An 18,394-nucleotide genomic window follows, 5' to 3' on the forward strand; every position below is an offset into this window, starting at 1 on the left:
TCTTTAGAGACGTACGAAGAAGGAAATAGCACATACTCTTCAGAGACGAAGAGAGTAAAAGATATGTAATAGAAACTAAAGTCACAGGGGCACGATATATTTATATATTTAACATTATCAAAATTCACACATACTTATTCAATAAATTATGCTATAAATTTTTGTGTTTTGAATAATGATGATTTCAAAGTGGGGGCAAATTGAAATTAAACTAATTAATTAATAGTGATGTGGGTAAAATAATTGATTTTTATGAATAATAATCAAAAAAAAAAATTCCAGTATATTTTTAGAATTTTTGAAAGTGTAAAAATCTGAATGTTGATGCAACTAAAAAATAAAAAAGTGTAAAATAAAGCAATCAATGGACTATGATTCGAAATGTGGAAGCAAATGTAGGTTAATAAAACATGAACTAGTGGTGAAAGTGTAAAATAAAATACTTTTCCCTCTGTTTTTTAAGAACGGGGAGAGTAATATATTGTATACTTGGATTATTTTACTTGGAATTCATGATAATAAATTTTGTCATGCTATTTACCTATTTGGTCAAATATACTACTGTAATTTTATATCTGAAAATTATAGTACTATTATATCTCTATCAATGTAAAAGACTCCCTCCGTCGAACGTAAAATAGTTTAATTTTACCATTTTGGAATATCCACGAAAAATAGTCATATTTATAAAACTAGAAAGTTTCTATTTGATATTTTACGTTCTTTTTTCCTCACTCTCATACTTTACCTATTTTTTCTCCATATCTCTCTGTTATACCTACTTTTTTTTTCTATCTCTTACTTTATCAATTTCTCACTAAACTCGTGTCTTTCACAAATGAGACTGTTTTTTGTGACGGAGGGAGTATGATAATATTAATGACATTAGGTAAAAGTTTACATACTTTGGGCCATATTGAAATACTAGATATATACTTATAGATGTCGTTCGGTTGTTATGACCAATTATGATATGAAAATCCAAGAAAATTAAATACGGTAACACAAAAGATTCTAATATTACTCTTCCAATTCAAGTAAAATAAAATGACACGACAATTCCAATGTAAGATTATTCCAAATTCAAGTAAAATAAAATACTAACACAAAACAATTCTAATGTTACATTCCAATTAAAATAAAATAAAGTAACACAAAGTATTGATATTTGACACACCGAAATAAGAACATAGTAGAACATTAAGAATCAGAAGCAGCCAGCTGAATGTGATCAAGTAAAGAAGCGAGGTTTGTCAAAGAAGAACCTCCCTCTGAAACCGCTTGTCGAATTACCTCTCGAAATTCTCTGGCTCTTCCCACCATCTCTCTTCTCTCACTGCTATCTGCATCCATGAATTTCTTCACAATCTCAGTTACTTTCCCGCTCCTCAGTATATCTCCGGGCGCCAAATCCTTTTTCGAATCCACTCCGATCTTCCAATCCTCAACCACATGTTTCCGGATTGTTGTTTGATCAAGGATTATCGGAAAGCAGATCATAGGCTTCCCACCGAAAAGACACTCCATAGTCGAGTTCCATCCACCGTGCGTCCAGAATCCCCCAATACTAGGATGACACAACACTCTAAGTTGGTCGCACCACGGCACGACTTTCCCCGCAGCCTCCCCGCACCGTTGCTGCAGTCTCTTCGCCTCCCCTCGAGCAACCCACAAGAAGCTCACCCCACTTGCCCGTAATCCATCAGCAATCTCATCCATCTGCTCAGCCGAAACAGACAGGAAGCTCCCCAACGAGACGTACAGAACCGAACTCGGTGGCTGAGAGTTCAACCAATCAAAATAGAGCTGATCGTCATCGCTTTTATTAGTTGAGAGAGCTGTGACCTTTTCGAGATTGAGATAAGGTATAGCAGGGCCAAAAGTGTATATAGGAAATGAGAATTCCTGGTTTAGGGCTTCCATTACTTGGGATTCCAGCTCGTAGATAGAAGAGATTAATAAGTATTGAGCCTTGGTTAAGTTGTGGAAAATTCGACGGACTAGATTGATGAGGCGCTGGTCTTTCAAGTAGGCGATTGATGGAATGTCGATGAGTCGGATCGACTCGATTCCTTCAATGTAACCTATTCGTTCCTCCCCCCTCTCTAAAAATCGTAATCCAATGTTAACAAAGAGTAGTAATCAATATTAACAATCCAATTTGTGACTGTTCGATTTGCAAGTTTATATTTGGTTCATGAAATTGAATCTCAGCTCAATTTTAGATGATAATTAGTTATAATCATCCCCTTCAACTAAAATAATCAATCAGTTCAATTTCTAGACTACATTTTCATGATCATTTATGTCTAACAAATCAAACAGTCGCTTTAAGTACTAAAAAGGGTGTGCTAACCTGAAACGTCAAAGGGGTGATCGCCATTCCGCTCGAGGAGGTCTAAATGGTAAAACAGCGAGAACACGGAAGCAGGCATCGGCCAGAGAGATGCCACCGGAATATTCATCCGGTTTCCGAAGTCAATCGCCCAGAACAAAAACATGTCCGCGATTATGAAATGGATCGGCTCCTCGCGCCGGGCCATGAGCCGCTCGAACGGCTCGCCCATCTGAGTCTGTGTGGCGCCGACGAAGCTAGGCATGTCGGCGGCGCGCTCACGCTCCGAGGGGAGCACGTTGGGGATGGTGGCAAAGCGGATACCCGGCGGCTTCTCCTCGGCGCCGATCAAGCCGAGCCACTCCTCCGTCAGGACGACGGTGATGAGGAGATCTGGCTTCAAACTCGCCAGCAGTTTGCACAGATTCATCATGGGGTTGACGTGGCCTCTGCCGGGATACGGCACGGCCACCACATGGCATGCTGTAATTGGCTCGCTCCTCGCAGCCGGCGCCATGAGTTTTTTTTTTTTTTTTGCGTGTGTTGAATAGGAAGTTCGGTCGAAATTTAAGTATTTATAGTTGACGCCAACCTTAGTATTCTTTTTATTTTAGTTTCATTATTTTTTACTGCCAGCTACCAACTCCATTCTAATGTGCATTTCTAACTTGGTTTCTACTCCTTGTAAGCTTTTGTTTTTTGTCTCTTAGTAATTATTCCGATCATTTTCTATGCTTGGGGTTCATTTTCGTAAATCTGAATTACTGTCATTTTTAGTTTAAAGTTAACCTTTTTAGTAATCGTTTGTATTCACGGTTAATTGCTTCATGATAATATGGAATTATTTTACTTTTTAGTGATGATTGTGTTCAGGGTTAACTGTTTTATGGGAGTTTAAAACAACCCTTATATATTTGAGTTTGTCCTTTCAATTAGGGTGAAGGGGAAAAACCGAAGATAACCTGGTTGAAATATATTTATTCGACTTGACCAACTATACCAGTATAAGTTTACCTACTTAGATTATATGACTCACTCAAATATAAACAACAATAGCCATTTGACCGTGTCAATATGTAGTAGGTGGCGCTTGGGCAATCCAATTTGATATTTGCCACATTTATATGTATTTTCTTCACTTTTTCATAATGAATGTTTTAGGTTTTTGGTTTATACAAAACTCAATTTTAACATATGGAGGTCAATTTTAAATATAACGAATGTCATTGCAAGTTAGCTTTTAGGCCACTTTAGAAAACGGCCTAAAATAATTTTAAAATATCTCAAATTTGAATTTTATAAAATAACCTAAAAACTACTGACTAGTAATGACATCTTTATAAGATGTATTTTTATTGACCATCAGATTGGCAAAATCTCATAGTGATGTCAATTTGATCTTGATATTGTATTAAATTTAATTCTTGTTTAGACCAGAGTCCTATATATATAATCGACAAATTTGGTACAAATAAAAGTTACGAGAACTAAATGGGAGGGGGATAATTTATCCTATATTTGTATTTGGTTTGCCATTTATTCAGGAATTTTGCATGATTCATTTTATATCAAATATACTGACCAATATAGGATTGCGAAATGATCCTTTCATTTAATGGAAATCATGACTTATCTCATTAGAAACTAATTTTACAATAAATAGATAAATAGTACTCCTCCGTTTATTATTAGGAGTCTCATTTGAATTTAGCACGGGTTTTAAGGAAGTGAGAAAAGATAATGGAATATTAGTCTCACTTGTATATATTAGTTTAAAATGAAATGTGAGTGAAATGAGTTAGTGGAATGTGAGACCTTATACCATTTATAGTAAAAGTGAACCGAGACTCTTATTCACGGACTGAGGGAGTATAATTTTTATAATAGAATGTGATTGGAATGAGTTAGTGGAAAATGAGGTCTATCTACCATTTACAGTATAAGTAAACCAAGATTTCTAATGGCGGACGAACTAAAATGGTAAACCGAGACTCCTACTGGCGGACGAAGGGAGTACTTCTCTGTCCCATAACTTGTTTCAGTTTTTCATTTTGGTAATTTCTTATTAATTTTCCCTATTTATGGTAATAGACATCATATTCCATTAATTAATTTCTCTTACATTATATTACTATAAAACTAATATATAGAAGTAGGACTCACATACCACTAATTTTTTCAACTCAATTTCCTTTAGATTTCTTAAAAGTGGTGCTGAGTTAAAAGTGGGACACGTATTAAGGGACGGAGGAAGTACTTAGTATTAGGACTAGGGACAAATACCGAAAAAAATGATATATCACTCGTATCGTATTGAAAAATATCAAAAAATTATCGAATTTTTGGTAGTATATCGTAATTTTCGATACGATACAATACCGTATCGTAAGCATTCGATACAATAACGATATGAATTTCCTTATACCGCGATATATCGTTTTATATCGAATATACGATATACAGTATATCGATATTTTCGGTATACCGAATTATATTGAAAATCAATACATATTGAATTATCGATATATACCGTATATATCGAAATATATTGAAATTTTGATACGATAGTGAAGTATCGAACTTTGATATCTGAACGGTATATCGAATTTCGGTACGATATATCGAAATATCGATACGGTAATGATATTGATATTATCCATATCGAAAGTTCGATATATTGAAACTTTCGATACGATAACGATATGAAATTTTTTCATACCGATATTTTCGATACAATATACGATACAAAGTTTTCGATACGATATATCGTATACAAACTTAGTATTCCTTCTGTTCGAAGGAAAATGACTCCTTCATTGGGCGGCTTGAGATTTAGTTTTATGCGACTTTATTTTATATGTTAAATGCAGAGAATAATTTAAGAGAGAGAATAAAGTAGAGATAAACGTGTTTCCGTTTTTTTAGTAATGAGTGGTATTGTTTGGAATAAAGCTGAATAATTAAATATAGTATAATTCAGCTGTGATTGGAGTGAAGCCCAATTATCAAATACTCCATGAATTTGTCTGTGATTGAGATATTATCGGTTCAAAACTTCTGCCCAAAAAATATGGTGTCATGCGTGCAGCACTAATATCTTCAAATTTGATGATTAAAAAGTAATTGCAATTTGAATTATAAATTTATATTAACTTTTAATTAATTCCATAATGCTCATCAAACTTAAAATCATAACTTGTCAACATTTCACTTTTCATAATTGTTCCAAGTATCGAATTGGTAGTGAAGTGGTAACGGAAATATTAGACATGAACAAAATGTTCTTTCTTCAAAACGATGGCATGTTATGATGATCAAAATAATATTGTTTCAACAAAGCGTTTTTTTTTCTTTTTATCAATCCCATCTCCATCCCAATTTTGTTTCATCCTCATTCATACAAGAAGTTGTCGTTGTTTTCCACCATCTACGTATCACACCCTCCACCCCACGATGAATTCACTAGTTCAGGGGTTTGATTCTCACAAACTATCTCAAGTTCACCAATTTTCACAAATAAAACATGTCTAGACGAAAATCAATGGTAAATTCATCAATACTTTCCGCATCCACCTCTCTTTATTTGTTGTTATCATTTTATTTGATGAGCCTGAGGTATCCAATGAGGTAGCGTTCGATTTCCTAGATAAAACAGTATCAAAATATAATCTATGGACTATGATTGAGTTCTGAAATTATTTTAATTGGAGGGGGTTAACTATGACTAATTATCACATGATTATCCATCTAGAATTGAGTGGTAGGATTCAATCTCATGATCAAACACAGTACATATTTAATCTCGAGATACAATATTGCAAATCGAACAGCCTCCTAAAGGGATTAGATGGTGAATTTGTAGATTTGGGGGATGAGGTTCATTTAAGTCAATTCGCTGGTTTTCATAAGGTAGAACCATTTGGGAGATGTAGGCGGTTGGGCGGGACCGCGGAAGGAGATGGTAGCAAATGGTCGAGGAATGGCGACACAGTGACAAATGAGATTTTGTAAAAGTGAAAAACTCTCTTTGTTGGTAATTGAAACTAAAAATATATAATACAACTATTTAATATCGGTGTACAAATAGAATTGAAATCGCTATATAAGTTTCATGGACGGACCTTTTATCACCAATTGATTTTAGGATTGAACTTATGGATTTCTATCAAAATTTTCTTAGGGGTGCACAACTTTTCGTGGCTTAAACTTCCTCCATTCGATGCAGATGAATGTTAACTCTGTGTGATAGCTTAGACAAATTACAAATGATAAAGGTTATTATGCCACATATAATGATGTATTGAACAATTTTAACTTTTAAGCTAGTGTAATCTCCAAATTCTCTAACCTCCCTCGTGTAAAAGTATTCAGAACATTTTATTACTAGTAAACACTACTCCCTCCGTCCCAGAGAAGTTGACACACTTTCCTTTTTAGTTTGTCCCACAAAAGATGTCACATTTCCCTTTTTGGAAAAAGTTCTCTCACATGAATATAAAAATTATATTTTCTCTCTTCATTTAACACACAAAACAAAACCTCCTAAAATCTCGTGCCATTTTCAAAGTATGCCAACTTCTCTGGGACGGAGGGAGTACTAGATTACGAGTACTACAAATTTAAGAAACGAAATAAAACAGGCCCAGATCTGATATACAAAGATGGGGTCCAATTCAATTACCAGCGCAGCCCACAATATGGGCGACACCGAAAAATAGATCAGACATTTTTTACAGAGAATAAAATAAATCAAAATAAAATAAAAATAAAAATAGAGAAAGTGAAGGAAAACGAAGACGAAAGACCTCTAAACTCTAAAACACCATTGTTACATTAAATTCTCACGCAGAACATACACTGGCATATACATACACGTAGTCTGCCTATCTATCAACCAACATATTCATATTTTCGGAATTGCTTTGATGATTTTCACGTAATCTAGGGCACAAATAGTCCTTTGCTTTGAGTTGAGGTACCTTGTGCATCAAAAGCAAAACCCTAGAGCAGGACCAAAATTCTTAGAGGCCTCACGTTTTACGAGCCCTAGATTGCAATTCGTTCACTCATAATCGTAATTCAGGTAATATTTTCGCACTCCTAGCTCTGGAACCCTAGAATTATGAACTCTGCTCAACTTCGTTCCAACCCTAGAAAATTTCCGCCCAATTCTTGATTGAATTTGGGGTTTAAATTTGGGGGAATTAACATTTGCGTCTTCCTTTACATGCATTTTGGTTGAAATGCAGCGACGGCATGTGGTATTGAGTTGTGACATAACATACGAGCTCGTCCAACTATTGCCATTCAAGCATTTATCTCTTTAGCGTATTGCATGCTGAATTAGTTGAATTCTGCTTTAACTGCGTGTGTTATGATTTTCCTGGAGCTGCAGTTGCTTGTTTGTGTAACTTTGAGCATGAGGGTTGGATAATACGGTCTGCGAGGTTTGCGTTGGGAATATATTACTAGTTGATGTGTATCTCTTTTGAACACATATGCATATATTTGAGTTAGTGTGACACACAAGAGCCTCAGTATGATTTTGGTTAAATGGTTCTAGTTAACTTTGACTGGCTTTAGTAAAAGTTAGTCACCCAGTAGTGTGCCATATGGCTTGATTATTAGATTATGCAATCAATTATTTTTTCTCTGTATTCCTTTTATTAACTTGCAATATATTTTAATCTTCTTAGTAGGAGTTCTTTTCCATGATTATAGTAGAGACCATGTGTAGCAGGTGAAGTGGGGAATGCATGGGATGTAGTTCAGCACATGTTCGCATAGTCAATGCCGAAGTTGATTCTATGGGAGGTGTTGTTGAGGGTGGAGTTGGAAATGCTATCAAATCTTCTCCGCATAAAGTAGCAATCGAGAAGGTTCAAGTGGAGCTCAGGTAATGCTACTAAGGTGCTTTTACTTTTATATGGGGTGAAGCATGAGATGCTATTGTCATGTTCTGGTAATAACATATTTTGTCCTACAGGCAAGAATGTGGCGTTCGGGATGAACGAAAAAGAGAATTGGAGTTTCTTGAGAATGTATGATGATTAACTTTATTGTCTTTACAGTATAGTTCTTTGTAGAGTGCTTGATTCTTTTCTGTTGTCAGGGTGGAAATCCCTTAGACTATAATTTTGGGATTGTTGCTTCAGTTAGTGTTCAGTCTACTTCAATTACCGACCAACATCCTGACCAGTTTGTGACCAGGTACCCTTTGCCACATGCTTTTATAAGTTATGTAATCTGACTTCCAATTTAGTTTTTCTATGTGCTCAGATTTTTGTTCTGCATTATAGTGAAGCAAAAGGCAGTCTTGCGTTTGCAGCATCACCTCATGGAGACTCTGTTGAGAGTAGTGATAGACCTGGGACAACTCCTTGTGATCCCAATAGTGCTGATAATCTCTTGTTATTTGACGCTGAAAACGAATTTTCTGAAGGTGGTAGGAGTTTGGGCCGTAGGAGTAGTGTTATGCAATCTGAACAATCATTCCAAATGGATGGGGGTCTTAAAACTCAGGAACAAGGGGATTTGGCTATTTTTTCTCTTCCTAGAAAAGCATATAAGAGAAGGAACAGATCCCGGTCCAATCGTGATGGAGCTAAGTCGAGTTCTGCTGATGTAAATCCTCCTCAGGGGCTTCATGGAGCTCCACTACCTTATCTCCATGTCCCCAAGGATGCTGAAGTATTGTCATCTGATGCAGATAATAAAAATATAATGTCACGTCTGAATTTAAAACCTACAAGCCCAAGTAATGATATCATCTCTAAGGCTGTAGCAATGGATTGTCAGGATATTGAGTTGGAGTTGAAGTCTTCAAAATCAACAAAGGACCAGGTACAAGGTGTTCCCTTGGATGCTGCATCAGATGTTTCTGAGAACCCTTTAAACGGACAACTTAACCAACAATCACTTTTGGTGGTCACAGACACTCGTAAACAAATAGATTCTAATAGGCCTGAAGCAATCCAGACAGCAGAAATAACTTCTGCAGCTATTGAGTGTGTGCCAAGTGCTACTACTATTAAAGTTGAGAATCAATCTAGTTCATGCCAGTATAATGGTTTTGGCAGAAAGATAGGGGATGATACCATGACCGACACTCATAATAATGGTGCTTCTCGTGGCCTAAAGGTTTTGGATTCAGAGTCATATTGCACGCAGACCAGCCTAAGTAATGATGGGAACAATGACAGTGAGATGCGCACTGCAGTGGGAAACCTTGACGCCAATGTGAATCTTAAAAATCGAACTCCACAAGATGGCATCACTGTTACAGAAAGTGACAAGTTTGGAAAAGAAATGAAAGATACTGAAGAAAAAAACAGCCCTGATTTTGTGAACAAGGAGTGCACCTCTGCTTGTCATAGTAAGATGGATAAAGATTCTTTACTCCCCCCAAAAAATGAAGTAGATCAATTTGATTCTGTATTAGAAGACAAGGTAAAAGATCAAGGTACCACTGAGGGCATGGAAGCTCCTTGCACCACTCAATCAGATTCTGGGGCAAAACCCACTGTTCCATTGATTGATAATCCTGGACAGCCCAAAGAAACATCTTCGACTATTCAGCATCAGGAAACTTTTAATCCCTCAAAATCAGATCTCCCTGATGTTGCATTTTCAAATAGGGTTTCGACTGTTCCTATTGAGGCTCAAACTTCTCCAGGGTCCGACTTAAAATTGGCAAGCAGAATCGATGAAGATTCAGTGTTGAAAGAAGCACAAATTATAGAGGTTATCCTACAAGTATTTGTGTTTGATTTGTGTCGTCTATATGTGCCTTAAGAGTTACTTAATTCGTTTGTGGGCAAAAAGGTCTAATGCAATTTATAAACAGGCCAAACGGAAGAGAATTGCAGAATTGTCTATTGTAACATCACCAGTGGAGATCTCCCAGAAATCTAAGTGGGATTATGTACTTGAGGAAATGGCGTGGTTGGCTAATGATTTTGCACAGGTTTGGTTTCATTTGTAGCTCTTTATTCTCAGTGTGGATATCTAGCTGCTCTCAAACTTTTCTTGAAAATTCATTTTTGTAAACATTCATGTATTGCATCTTCTCATGTAGGAGCGTATTTGGAAACTAGCTGCTGCATCTCAAATATCTTACCGAGTTGCTGTTGCTTCCCGGTTGAGAAAACAAGAAAGCCGTTTGGGCTTGGATGCAAAGGGAGTTGCCCATTCATTGGCTAAAGCCGTCATGGAGTTCTGGCACTCCATAAAGTTGCAAATTCACGTATGAACCTGAACTTTTATTGCTTCATTTCCTCTGATCCCATTTACTGTTTAATGTGGTTCAAACTTATCTACTTCATAATGGATTGGAGCTTGGAACTTGGAACAGCTTCTTGTTTGTCCCTTATTTACCAGAATTTTTTTGATGATGTATAGCTTCTTATTATTCAATATGATGAGCCATCTTTGATATGATACAATATGATATGATATATGTTAAAGTTGTAAAGCAATCATTGATCCATGTCTTCTACAGTGGGTTAAAACAATAGAAATTTGATTCATGTAAACTAGGTGATTATATGGTTTTATCAGTGCATAACTATTTTCCTTAGCTTTCTTAGTATGTATGTCAGCTTCCTTCCCTGAGTATGTTTTCAGGCACAATTTGGTTGTAGTTAAATTCAGCACATTAACTAAGAATCAATGGATTCAAATGAAATATACATGCTGTTTCTTTGTTTTTTTTGTTTAATTTTGTGGTTTGCAGGATACAAGCAAAGAACTGGAGCAGCATCGTCGAAAAAACGGGGCACTTTCAATCCAGGCTTATGCAGTCAGTTTCTTGAAATGTGATAAACCAGATGTTTCATATAACCAAGCAGAGGTGCCATTAACACCAGATAGAATATCTGAATCTGGAATAGACCTTTCATGGGAGGATAGTTTGACAGAAGTATGGATCATCACACTATATCTTTGTATATTTCATGAGAATCTTCTCTCTCCTCTCTCACCCCGTAGACTCTTGCATACCCTATCTCCCAGATAGTTTGTTTAATCTCTTTGATATTGCTATCAACTTGCTGTGTTTACTCATCTGCTTACTATGTTTCCTCCATTATCATTCAGGAGAACCTTTTCTATGCAGTACCCCCTGGAGCTGTCGAGGCCTACAGAATGACATTTAATTCTCACGTGGCTCAGTTTGAGGTAAAGCTTGTTGCTGAAACTGTTTGCATTATTGAATATATCATTATCTATATTTTTCTGCTTGCTGCATGTTTTGCAATATGGTTTATTCCTTTGAAGGGAGCAGTTACCACATTCTTTTCAGCTCTCTTCAATGGTTCATTAGTGATCAGGGAATATTACATGAAGAATATCTTATCTCTTTTAGCCTTTAGGTTTCTGGCTTTTCTAATACTCACTTTCCTGAATTACTCTAATCCTCCTCAGAGAATTGGGAGTTCTGCGCAAGAGGAAGTGGAGACATCTGCTGGTGATGCTGCAGCAGGCAAATCTTAGTCAATTTCTGTTTTTTTCCACTTTACCTTATTATGATTTGACTGGAAGTTTATTTACTACAGACTTTGAATCTCATGATAATGGATATGATGAGGATGAGGGAGAAACAAACATTTATAGCATGTCGATGGCCTTTGAAGGTACCAAATCTTCAAGATATGGCCAAAAGAAGCGTAAACACTTAGTTCGAGCATATGGTGCAAGGCCATATGAACTGGGCTCTGATTTGTTACCTATGCAGCCTTCGGAAAATAGATTAGTAACTCCACAGTTTGCTATATTGGCAAAACGACCAGGCAGCAATATAAACGTGTCAATTCCTACGAAACGGATGCGAACTGCTTCACGGAGAGTTATAAGTCCTTTTGGTGCAGGGGCATCTGGATGCATGCAGGTTCCAAATAAAACAGATGCTTCAAGTTGTGATACAAATTCATTTCAGGATGATCATAGCACCCTACATGGTGGATTGGCTATTCCAAATAGCTTGGAAGTTGAGTCAGCTGGGGAATTTGATAAGGAATTACCATTTGACTCTGCTGAAGTATCAACAAAACCTAAGAAGAAGAAAAAAGCAAAGCATCCGGTACACTATAATGCACTGTTAATATCATAATTCTTGTGAACGTCTCAAATTATAGAACTCAACTTTGGAATTTTGGCAGAATGCATCACATGAACAGAGATGGCCTAGTGATTCGAGTTTTCAAAATGAGCAGGTGAATCATTTTGTCAGTGAATTCAGCTACTTTATTGGGTTGTACGTTCTAACTAGGCATGTTGGTGCACTTGACCTGATGATTAGGTGTTTTGTTCCATTTCTTCTTTAACAAATTACTCCCTCCGTCCTGGAATAGATGTCACACTTGGGAATGACACATGATTTTAGGATATATTGCTAGTGTGTTAAGTGGAGAAGAAAATATATGTAAATATATTGATGTGAGAGGGAAAATTGAGTTATAATGTAGAGAGAGAAACTGTGATTGGATGTATTAATAGTGATTTACTTTTTCCAAAAAAGTAAATGTGACATCTTTTGTGGGACAACAAAAAAGGAAAGTGTGACCTCTACCTTGGAATGGAGGGTCTCTTAAATCATTGGGAAACATGGAGAGGTTATATTTTAATATGTTATACCTCAAAATTAGGTAGACTGACTTCTGTTATCTTTATGAAATTAAAGCATTGGTTGGTTTCATTGTTAAGACAGTGTCAACTGAGCAGTATCTATCTATCCTGATAGGATATTTATGATTATTTCCATCAGAAAGTGTAGGCATCTTCATATAAGCTTTAAATTAAAATTTCTTGCAAGAGTGTTTTCTTTCTTGGTCCTTTTGTTGTATCTCTTACGTTTACATGTGTCTCTATTTTGTCCACCAGTTTCATAGGGATCTTTACCAAAAGAGGTCTGAGATTCATCATCCAGAGGCAAATGGAAATAATGGTAAAAATTGTATTACTTTAAAGACATTAAAGTGTTTGTAGATACACACTTCCTTATCCTTTTATATCCATTTGAAAGGGTTACTGGGTCAACACATTGCAAAGAAACCCAAGCTTATGCGGCAATCTCAAGATAACTCTTTTGACATCCCAAGTGCTCTGTCTGTTCCTTCTCCAGCGGGCTCCCAGATGAGTAATATGTCCAATCCAAACCAATTCATTAAAATGCTTGGTGGTCGGGATCGGGGCAGAAAACCCAAATCTCTAAAGGTATTTATGCAGATTGCCATCTCCTTTTATCTGCTCCACAATTTTATGTCCTGATACAACAGCATGTAGTACAAACTCTTAACTTGAGGCATTTTGATTTCTTTCAGATGCCATCTGGGCAGTCAGCGTCAGGAAGTCCGTGGTCACTCTTTGAGGATCAGGTTGGTTTAGTCGCAGTATATATTATATGCATGTATTAGCACACGGATTATTTTGTGCTGAAGCATGACTGTAACGTAAATATATTATTTATTCATGTTAGGCCCTGGTTGTCCTTGCACATGACCTGGGGCCCAACTGGGAGCTTGTAAGTGATGCTTTTAATAGCACTTTACATTTCAAGGTAGGGTTATTTGAAACTTCTCATTTACATCTTTCTTCAAACAACCTTTTGTAGTAAAAATTAATTATCTCCTTGTTTCATATGATTTTGTTTTTACAGTGTATATTCCGCAAAGCTAAAGAATGCAAAGAGCGGCATATATGTTTGATGGATAGAAGTTCTGGTGATGGGGCTGATAGTGCTGATGACTCTGGGTCTTTGCAGCCTTATCCATCTACATTACCTGGCATCCCAAAGGTAAAGTGCCGATTTCTAGATTCCTTGTTTGCTTTGGCAATCTAATTGTGACTACCATGTAGTAATATTTAATCTCAAGTCCTTTTTATTGCCAAGCATCTTATTAACTTGCAGGTGATGTGATAATCATTTTTCTGTTTGCCTGTCATGCAGGGAAGTGCCAGACAGTTGTTTCAACGTTTACAGGGGCCGATGGAAGAAGATACCCTGAAATCTCACTTTGAGAAGATAATTGTGATTGGACAAAAACAACTTTATCTGAAAACTCAGGTATTACCATGAATATGCATTTTCTAGGTAAAACAAAAGGTTGAACATGGGATGGCATTTAAGATATTTATTGTTGTATCCTATTTGACTTTTTATTAAGACCCTCGGCTGAGTTTTAGCATAATGTGGTCAACTCATAATTATCTGTGGTCTTTTTCCAAAGTGTTATCTTCTATGCTTTCTTATTGGAATATTTCATGTTATATATGAAAGTTTAATCCACATTAAATTCTTCCTAGAACCCTTTAGCATTTCACTTATTCAATTATCATGGATGAGATTAAGCCATTCTTCTAAATTAGTACAACGATTTGCTATGCTATTTTGTTTAATTTCCTTGATCTATCTGTTTTATGATTTTTTAATCAGTACAATTTCTTTTAAGAATGATAATCAGGATCCAAAGCAATTTCAGCGCCCTCACAGCTCTCACGCAATTGCTCTTTCTCAAGTGTGTCCAAATAATCCAAATGGAGGCCCCGTTTTAACGTAAGCCATGTAACTAAGTTACTTCTATTTCTTTTCATGTTAAGTTTTTCATGTTTTGCAATTATGCAATTTGTATGCCGAAACTGGATCCCCTGTATTTAATTACTCACTCACACATTTCACAACCCTTGCTTCTTTGAAGGCCTTTAGATCTGTGCGATGCGAACTTTTCTGGGCCCGATGTACTTCCTCTTGGGTATCAAGGGGCACATTCTAGCGGATTGGTTATTCCTAATCAGGCTCCCATGACTCAAATGCTTCCTGCATCTGGTGCCACTGCTCCATTGCAGGGAGCCTCAAATATGATTGGCAATAATTTCTCATCTTCACCGGGTCCCCATAATACATCTGCCAGGTAATTATGAAGGACTCAAAATTTTGCCATTGATTCTTTTGTTTTCTAAGGCCACATTCCTTTCTTACTGCAGGGATGCTAGATATGGACTTCCGAGGTCTGGATCATTGCCTGCCGAAGAAAATCAGAGGATGCATCTCTACAATCAAATGATAGCTGGTAGAAGTATACCACAATCCAGTATCTCTGCTCCTGGAGCCATCCCTGGACCTGATCGTAGTGCTCGTATTCTTGCTGGTGGCAATGGAATGGGTTCTAACAGAAACATGCCTATAGCAAGGCCTGGGGTGCAAGGAATTCCTTCGTCATCTATGGTTAATTCTGGCTGTGCAGTTTCCCCTGGTTTGTCATCTGGAAATATGCACACTGGGGTAGGTGCTGTTCAGGGAAGCTCAATGGTCAGACCTCGTGAAGCTTTGAACATGCAGCGGGTAAGCTTTGGACATGTTATACATATAACTGGTTTATATGACTTTTAAGAAAGGAAGCACTGCCACAGTTACATCTTAGACAACTAGGTTTAGGATATGCTTTCCAACATGATTGCGTTCCTGATCTCATTTCTGTCTTTCTTTCTCTGCCTCTAATGTATGATTGTATGGTCCCTGGTGATGCAGGCTGGCATGAGTCAAGATCCACATAGGCAAATGATGGCGTCTGACCTTCAAACGCCCAGCAACAGCCAAGGAGTGTCTCACTTTGGTGGATTAAGTTCCTCTTTTACTAACCCAACAACTTCACCTCCTGTGTCATCTTACCCTCTTCATCATCAGCCATCCCATCCGATATCTCCACAGCAGCCTCAAGTTCCTAGTCCACATCAATCACATTTTCAAGGACCAGCAAATCATGCTCCCAACAACCAGCAGCAAGCCTATGCATATCGCTTGGCCAAAGAGAGGCAGCTGCAACATCGTTTTCTGCAGCAACAACAGCAGCAGCAGCAACAGTTTGCTGCATCAAATTCTTTGATTTCGAATGTGCAATCACAGACTCAACTTCCTGCATCGTCATCTCCAATGCAAAGTAGTCCACAAGTACAACCCCAAACAAGTTCTTCAGCGGTACCACTTTCTCCATTGACATCCGTTTCGTCGATGAATGCAATGCCTCAGCACCAACAGAAACATCAAATGCCAAATCAAGGAGTTTCAAGAAATGCTCAGTCTGGTGGTAATGGTTTAAACAATCAGATGGGTAAACAACGGGTAAGGCAACCACAACAGCCTTCACAGGCTAATAGGCAACATCCTCCGCAGAGACAGCAGTTGCAAGCTCAGCAGCAAGCTAAGGTTGTCAAGGGAGTTGATAGAGGGAACTTGATGATGCATCAGAATATCTCAACTGATGTTGGCTTACCGAATGGAGTTTCGCCAATTCCTGGGAACCAATGTTTGGAGAAAGCAGAACCTGTCACCAATTCTATGCAAAGTCAAGGTTTGTATACTGGTCCAGCACAAAATTCTGTGCAACCATCAAGGCAATACATGGCTTCGGAACCCAATCAAACTCTGCCTCAGCAAAAGATGTATTCGGACCAAGCATCCTCATCACTAAAACATCCTCAACTGGCACCTCAGCCTGATAGTAGCAGTCAAAGTCATGGTCCTGCTGCTGCTCCTCCTGCTTCATCTGTGCAACAACCCAGTTCATCTTTGGCTGTTGCTGGGTCAAACAACCAAGCACCATCTCACCAGAAATTTGTGAATCAAAATCAACCGGCTCTCCAGAGACTTGGTCAACCAAATCGCCAGATTACTCCTGACGCATCAAGTAAACCCCAAAGTAGAGATTCTGATGTCAATCATCATCCAGCAAGTGGTTTTGCTGGAATGGATTCAATGACCACATCACCTCAGGTTTCTAAAATCTGTTCAAATGCAGTTCCAGTTGTATCACAGCCAAATTCTCATAAGTGGCATGCTTCCGACCCATTAGGTGATTCGACTGCATTAAATTCACCCAAAAGCTTGGTCTCTAAGCCATCTAACTCAAGTGAGCCTGTGCCACAAGCAGGCCAAGGGCTTGGCCATAGACCACCTTCCAGCTTACCCATAGCTAGGCATGACACTATTGCTCTAAGGCAGCAGCCGCAGCAATCACTACAGCCTCCCTCCCTGGTACCCCAACCTCAGCAGCCACCGAAGCCGGTACATTCTCAACCGAAGGCACAGCTTCTTCAAGCAGGGAGTCGCAATTTGTATGGTAGGTCGAGTGACACTAGATTGGAATGAATGAAGGCCACCCAACACGTAAGTGCGACAGATATTGGTCATGCCCATATTGGGTCATCATACCCTTGCGATAGCAGTGTACAGGTATGCTATCTCAGTAACATTGATGCATGTTTCCTTGATCTAGACTGAGATTTTAGCTTCATTAAGATTCTTACATGCTTTTATCAGTTCACATCTATATCTGGAACTTCTGTTTTCAAATGCAAATAATGAAAAAAACACTAGTGGGTTTCTCCTTAATTGGGTTTTGCATTTTGATCAGAGAAGCCCATGGGAAGCAGAAGGGTGAGGGGAAGATGACCACTGATCGATGGGAAGACTTCTATGTAAGTCAGAAAGATGCTCATCGATCAAATTCTTGTTAGGATGCTGTGTATATTATTTAGACAAATAGAGATAGGTGTACAGTGTCTCACATCTCCTTTAGGTGGTGTCAATGATTTTTTTGTGCTCTTATGAGGAGCTAATATTTGTTGACGCCTGTGTAGATGAGTCATGTATTATTGGCCGTAATGCTTAAGGGCTCGTGAATATCTTTCTTGTATGGCCGAAGGCTGTGGAAATTTTGTGAATGTTAGTCTCTCCTTTTGTATACACTAAGCCACAATTTGTCAAAAATAGTTATTATCGTCTGTGCGGCTTCAGTATTCCACGAACAAAACTGATCATTCTTACGCTCATCTCTCCATTTGTTTGTTTATTATGCATATTTACCAGGTGTTCTGTGTCAATGAGAAGGAATATGTCGATGCGCGGTGGGATATATATGAGCGTTATGCATTAATGGTATTGGAATTGTAGATTTTATCAACAAGATTTCTGCGAAATTTTTGTTCAATTTATTGGTTGGCATAAAATTTGATATTTTGAGACATTAGTCCTAAAGGACTAGAAGAGGAAATTTTGATATTAGCAAA

The 18,394-nt window shown here is 37.7% G+C and overlaps 2 protein-coding genes across 9 annotated transcripts; one reads left to right on the forward strand and one right to left on the reverse strand.

Moving 5' to 3' along the window:
- Nucleotides 1-1,010: 1,010 nt before the first annotated feature.
- Nucleotides 1,011-2,878, reverse strand: LOC125219799 (UDP-glycosyltransferase 87A1-like). Its single transcript, XM_048121869.2, has 2 exons — nucleotides 2,357-2,878; nucleotides 1,011-2,105 (listed from the first exon to the last, which is right to left on the reverse strand). The coding sequence occupies exons 1-2, from the start codon at nucleotides 2,850-2,852 to the stop codon at nucleotides 1,201-1,203; spliced, it is 1,401 nt and encodes a 466-aa protein (XP_047977826.2). The 5' UTR covers nucleotides 2,853-2,878; the 3' UTR covers nucleotides 1,011-1,200.
- Nucleotides 2,879-7,127: 4,249 nt separating this feature from the next.
- On the forward strand, nucleotides 7,128-18,109 carry LOC125222989 (chromatin modification-related protein EAF1 A-like). 8 transcript variants are annotated; one of them, XM_048125917.2, is made up of 23 exons: nucleotides 7,128-7,418; nucleotides 8,032-8,231; nucleotides 8,322-8,376; nucleotides 8,448-8,545; nucleotides 8,635-10,078; nucleotides 10,182-10,301; nucleotides 10,413-10,580; nucleotides 11,070-11,255; nucleotides 11,432-11,512; nucleotides 11,759-11,816; nucleotides 11,890-12,413; nucleotides 12,493-12,546; nucleotides 13,214-13,277; nucleotides 13,356-13,546; nucleotides 13,654-13,707; nucleotides 13,809-13,889; nucleotides 13,989-14,126; nucleotides 14,280-14,396; nucleotides 14,782-14,885; nucleotides 15,028-15,240; nucleotides 15,314-15,671; nucleotides 15,858-17,558; nucleotides 17,740-18,109. In XM_048125917.2, exons 2-22 carry the CDS (start codon nucleotides 8,092-8,094, stop codon nucleotides 17,472-17,474), a joined length of 5,865 nt encoding a protein of 1,954 aa, XP_047981874.1. In that variant the 5' UTR covers nucleotides 7,128-7,418; nucleotides 8,032-8,091; the 3' UTR covers nucleotides 17,475-17,558; nucleotides 17,740-18,109. The 8 variants fall into 8 exon arrangements, with proteins under 8 accessions (XP_047981874.1, XP_047981879.1, XP_088921603.1 ...); XM_048125922.2 differs by having other exon boundaries at nucleotides 17,745-18,109; XM_089065477.1 differs by having other exon boundaries at nucleotides 14,794-14,885.
- Nucleotides 18,110-18,394: the final 285 nt, after the last annotated feature.

The sequence above is a fragment of the Salvia hispanica genome, chromosome 1 (genome assembly GCF_029641045.1).
Source record: "Salvia hispanica isolate PSC_SH4W2 chromosome 1, Shi_PSC_v1, whole genome shotgun sequence".
Lineage (NCBI taxonomy): Eukaryota > Viridiplantae > Streptophyta > Magnoliopsida > Lamiales > Lamiaceae > Salvia > Salvia hispanica.

Coding starts and splice junctions, on each gene's coding strand:
- LOC125219799 (XM_048121869.2), bottom strand. CDS start 2,852: ATGGCGCCGGCTGCGAGGAGCGAGCCAATTACAGCATGCCATGTGGTG. Junction 2,106..2,356: donor TCACCCCTTTGACGTTTCAG/GTTAGCACACCC, acceptor TACGATTTTTAG/AGAGGGGGGAGGAACGAATA.
- LOC125222989 (XM_048125917.2), top strand. CDS start 8,092: ATGGGATGTAGTTCAGCACATGTTCGCATAGTCAATGCCGAAGTTGAT. Junction 12,547..13,213: donor CGAGTTTTCAAAATGAGCAG/GTGAATCATTTT, acceptor TTTGTCCACCAG/TTTCATAGGGATCTTTACCA. Junction 13,890..13,988: donor ATAGCACTTTACATTTCAAG/GTAGGGTTATTT, acceptor TTGTTTTTACAG/TGTATATTCCGCAAAGCTAA.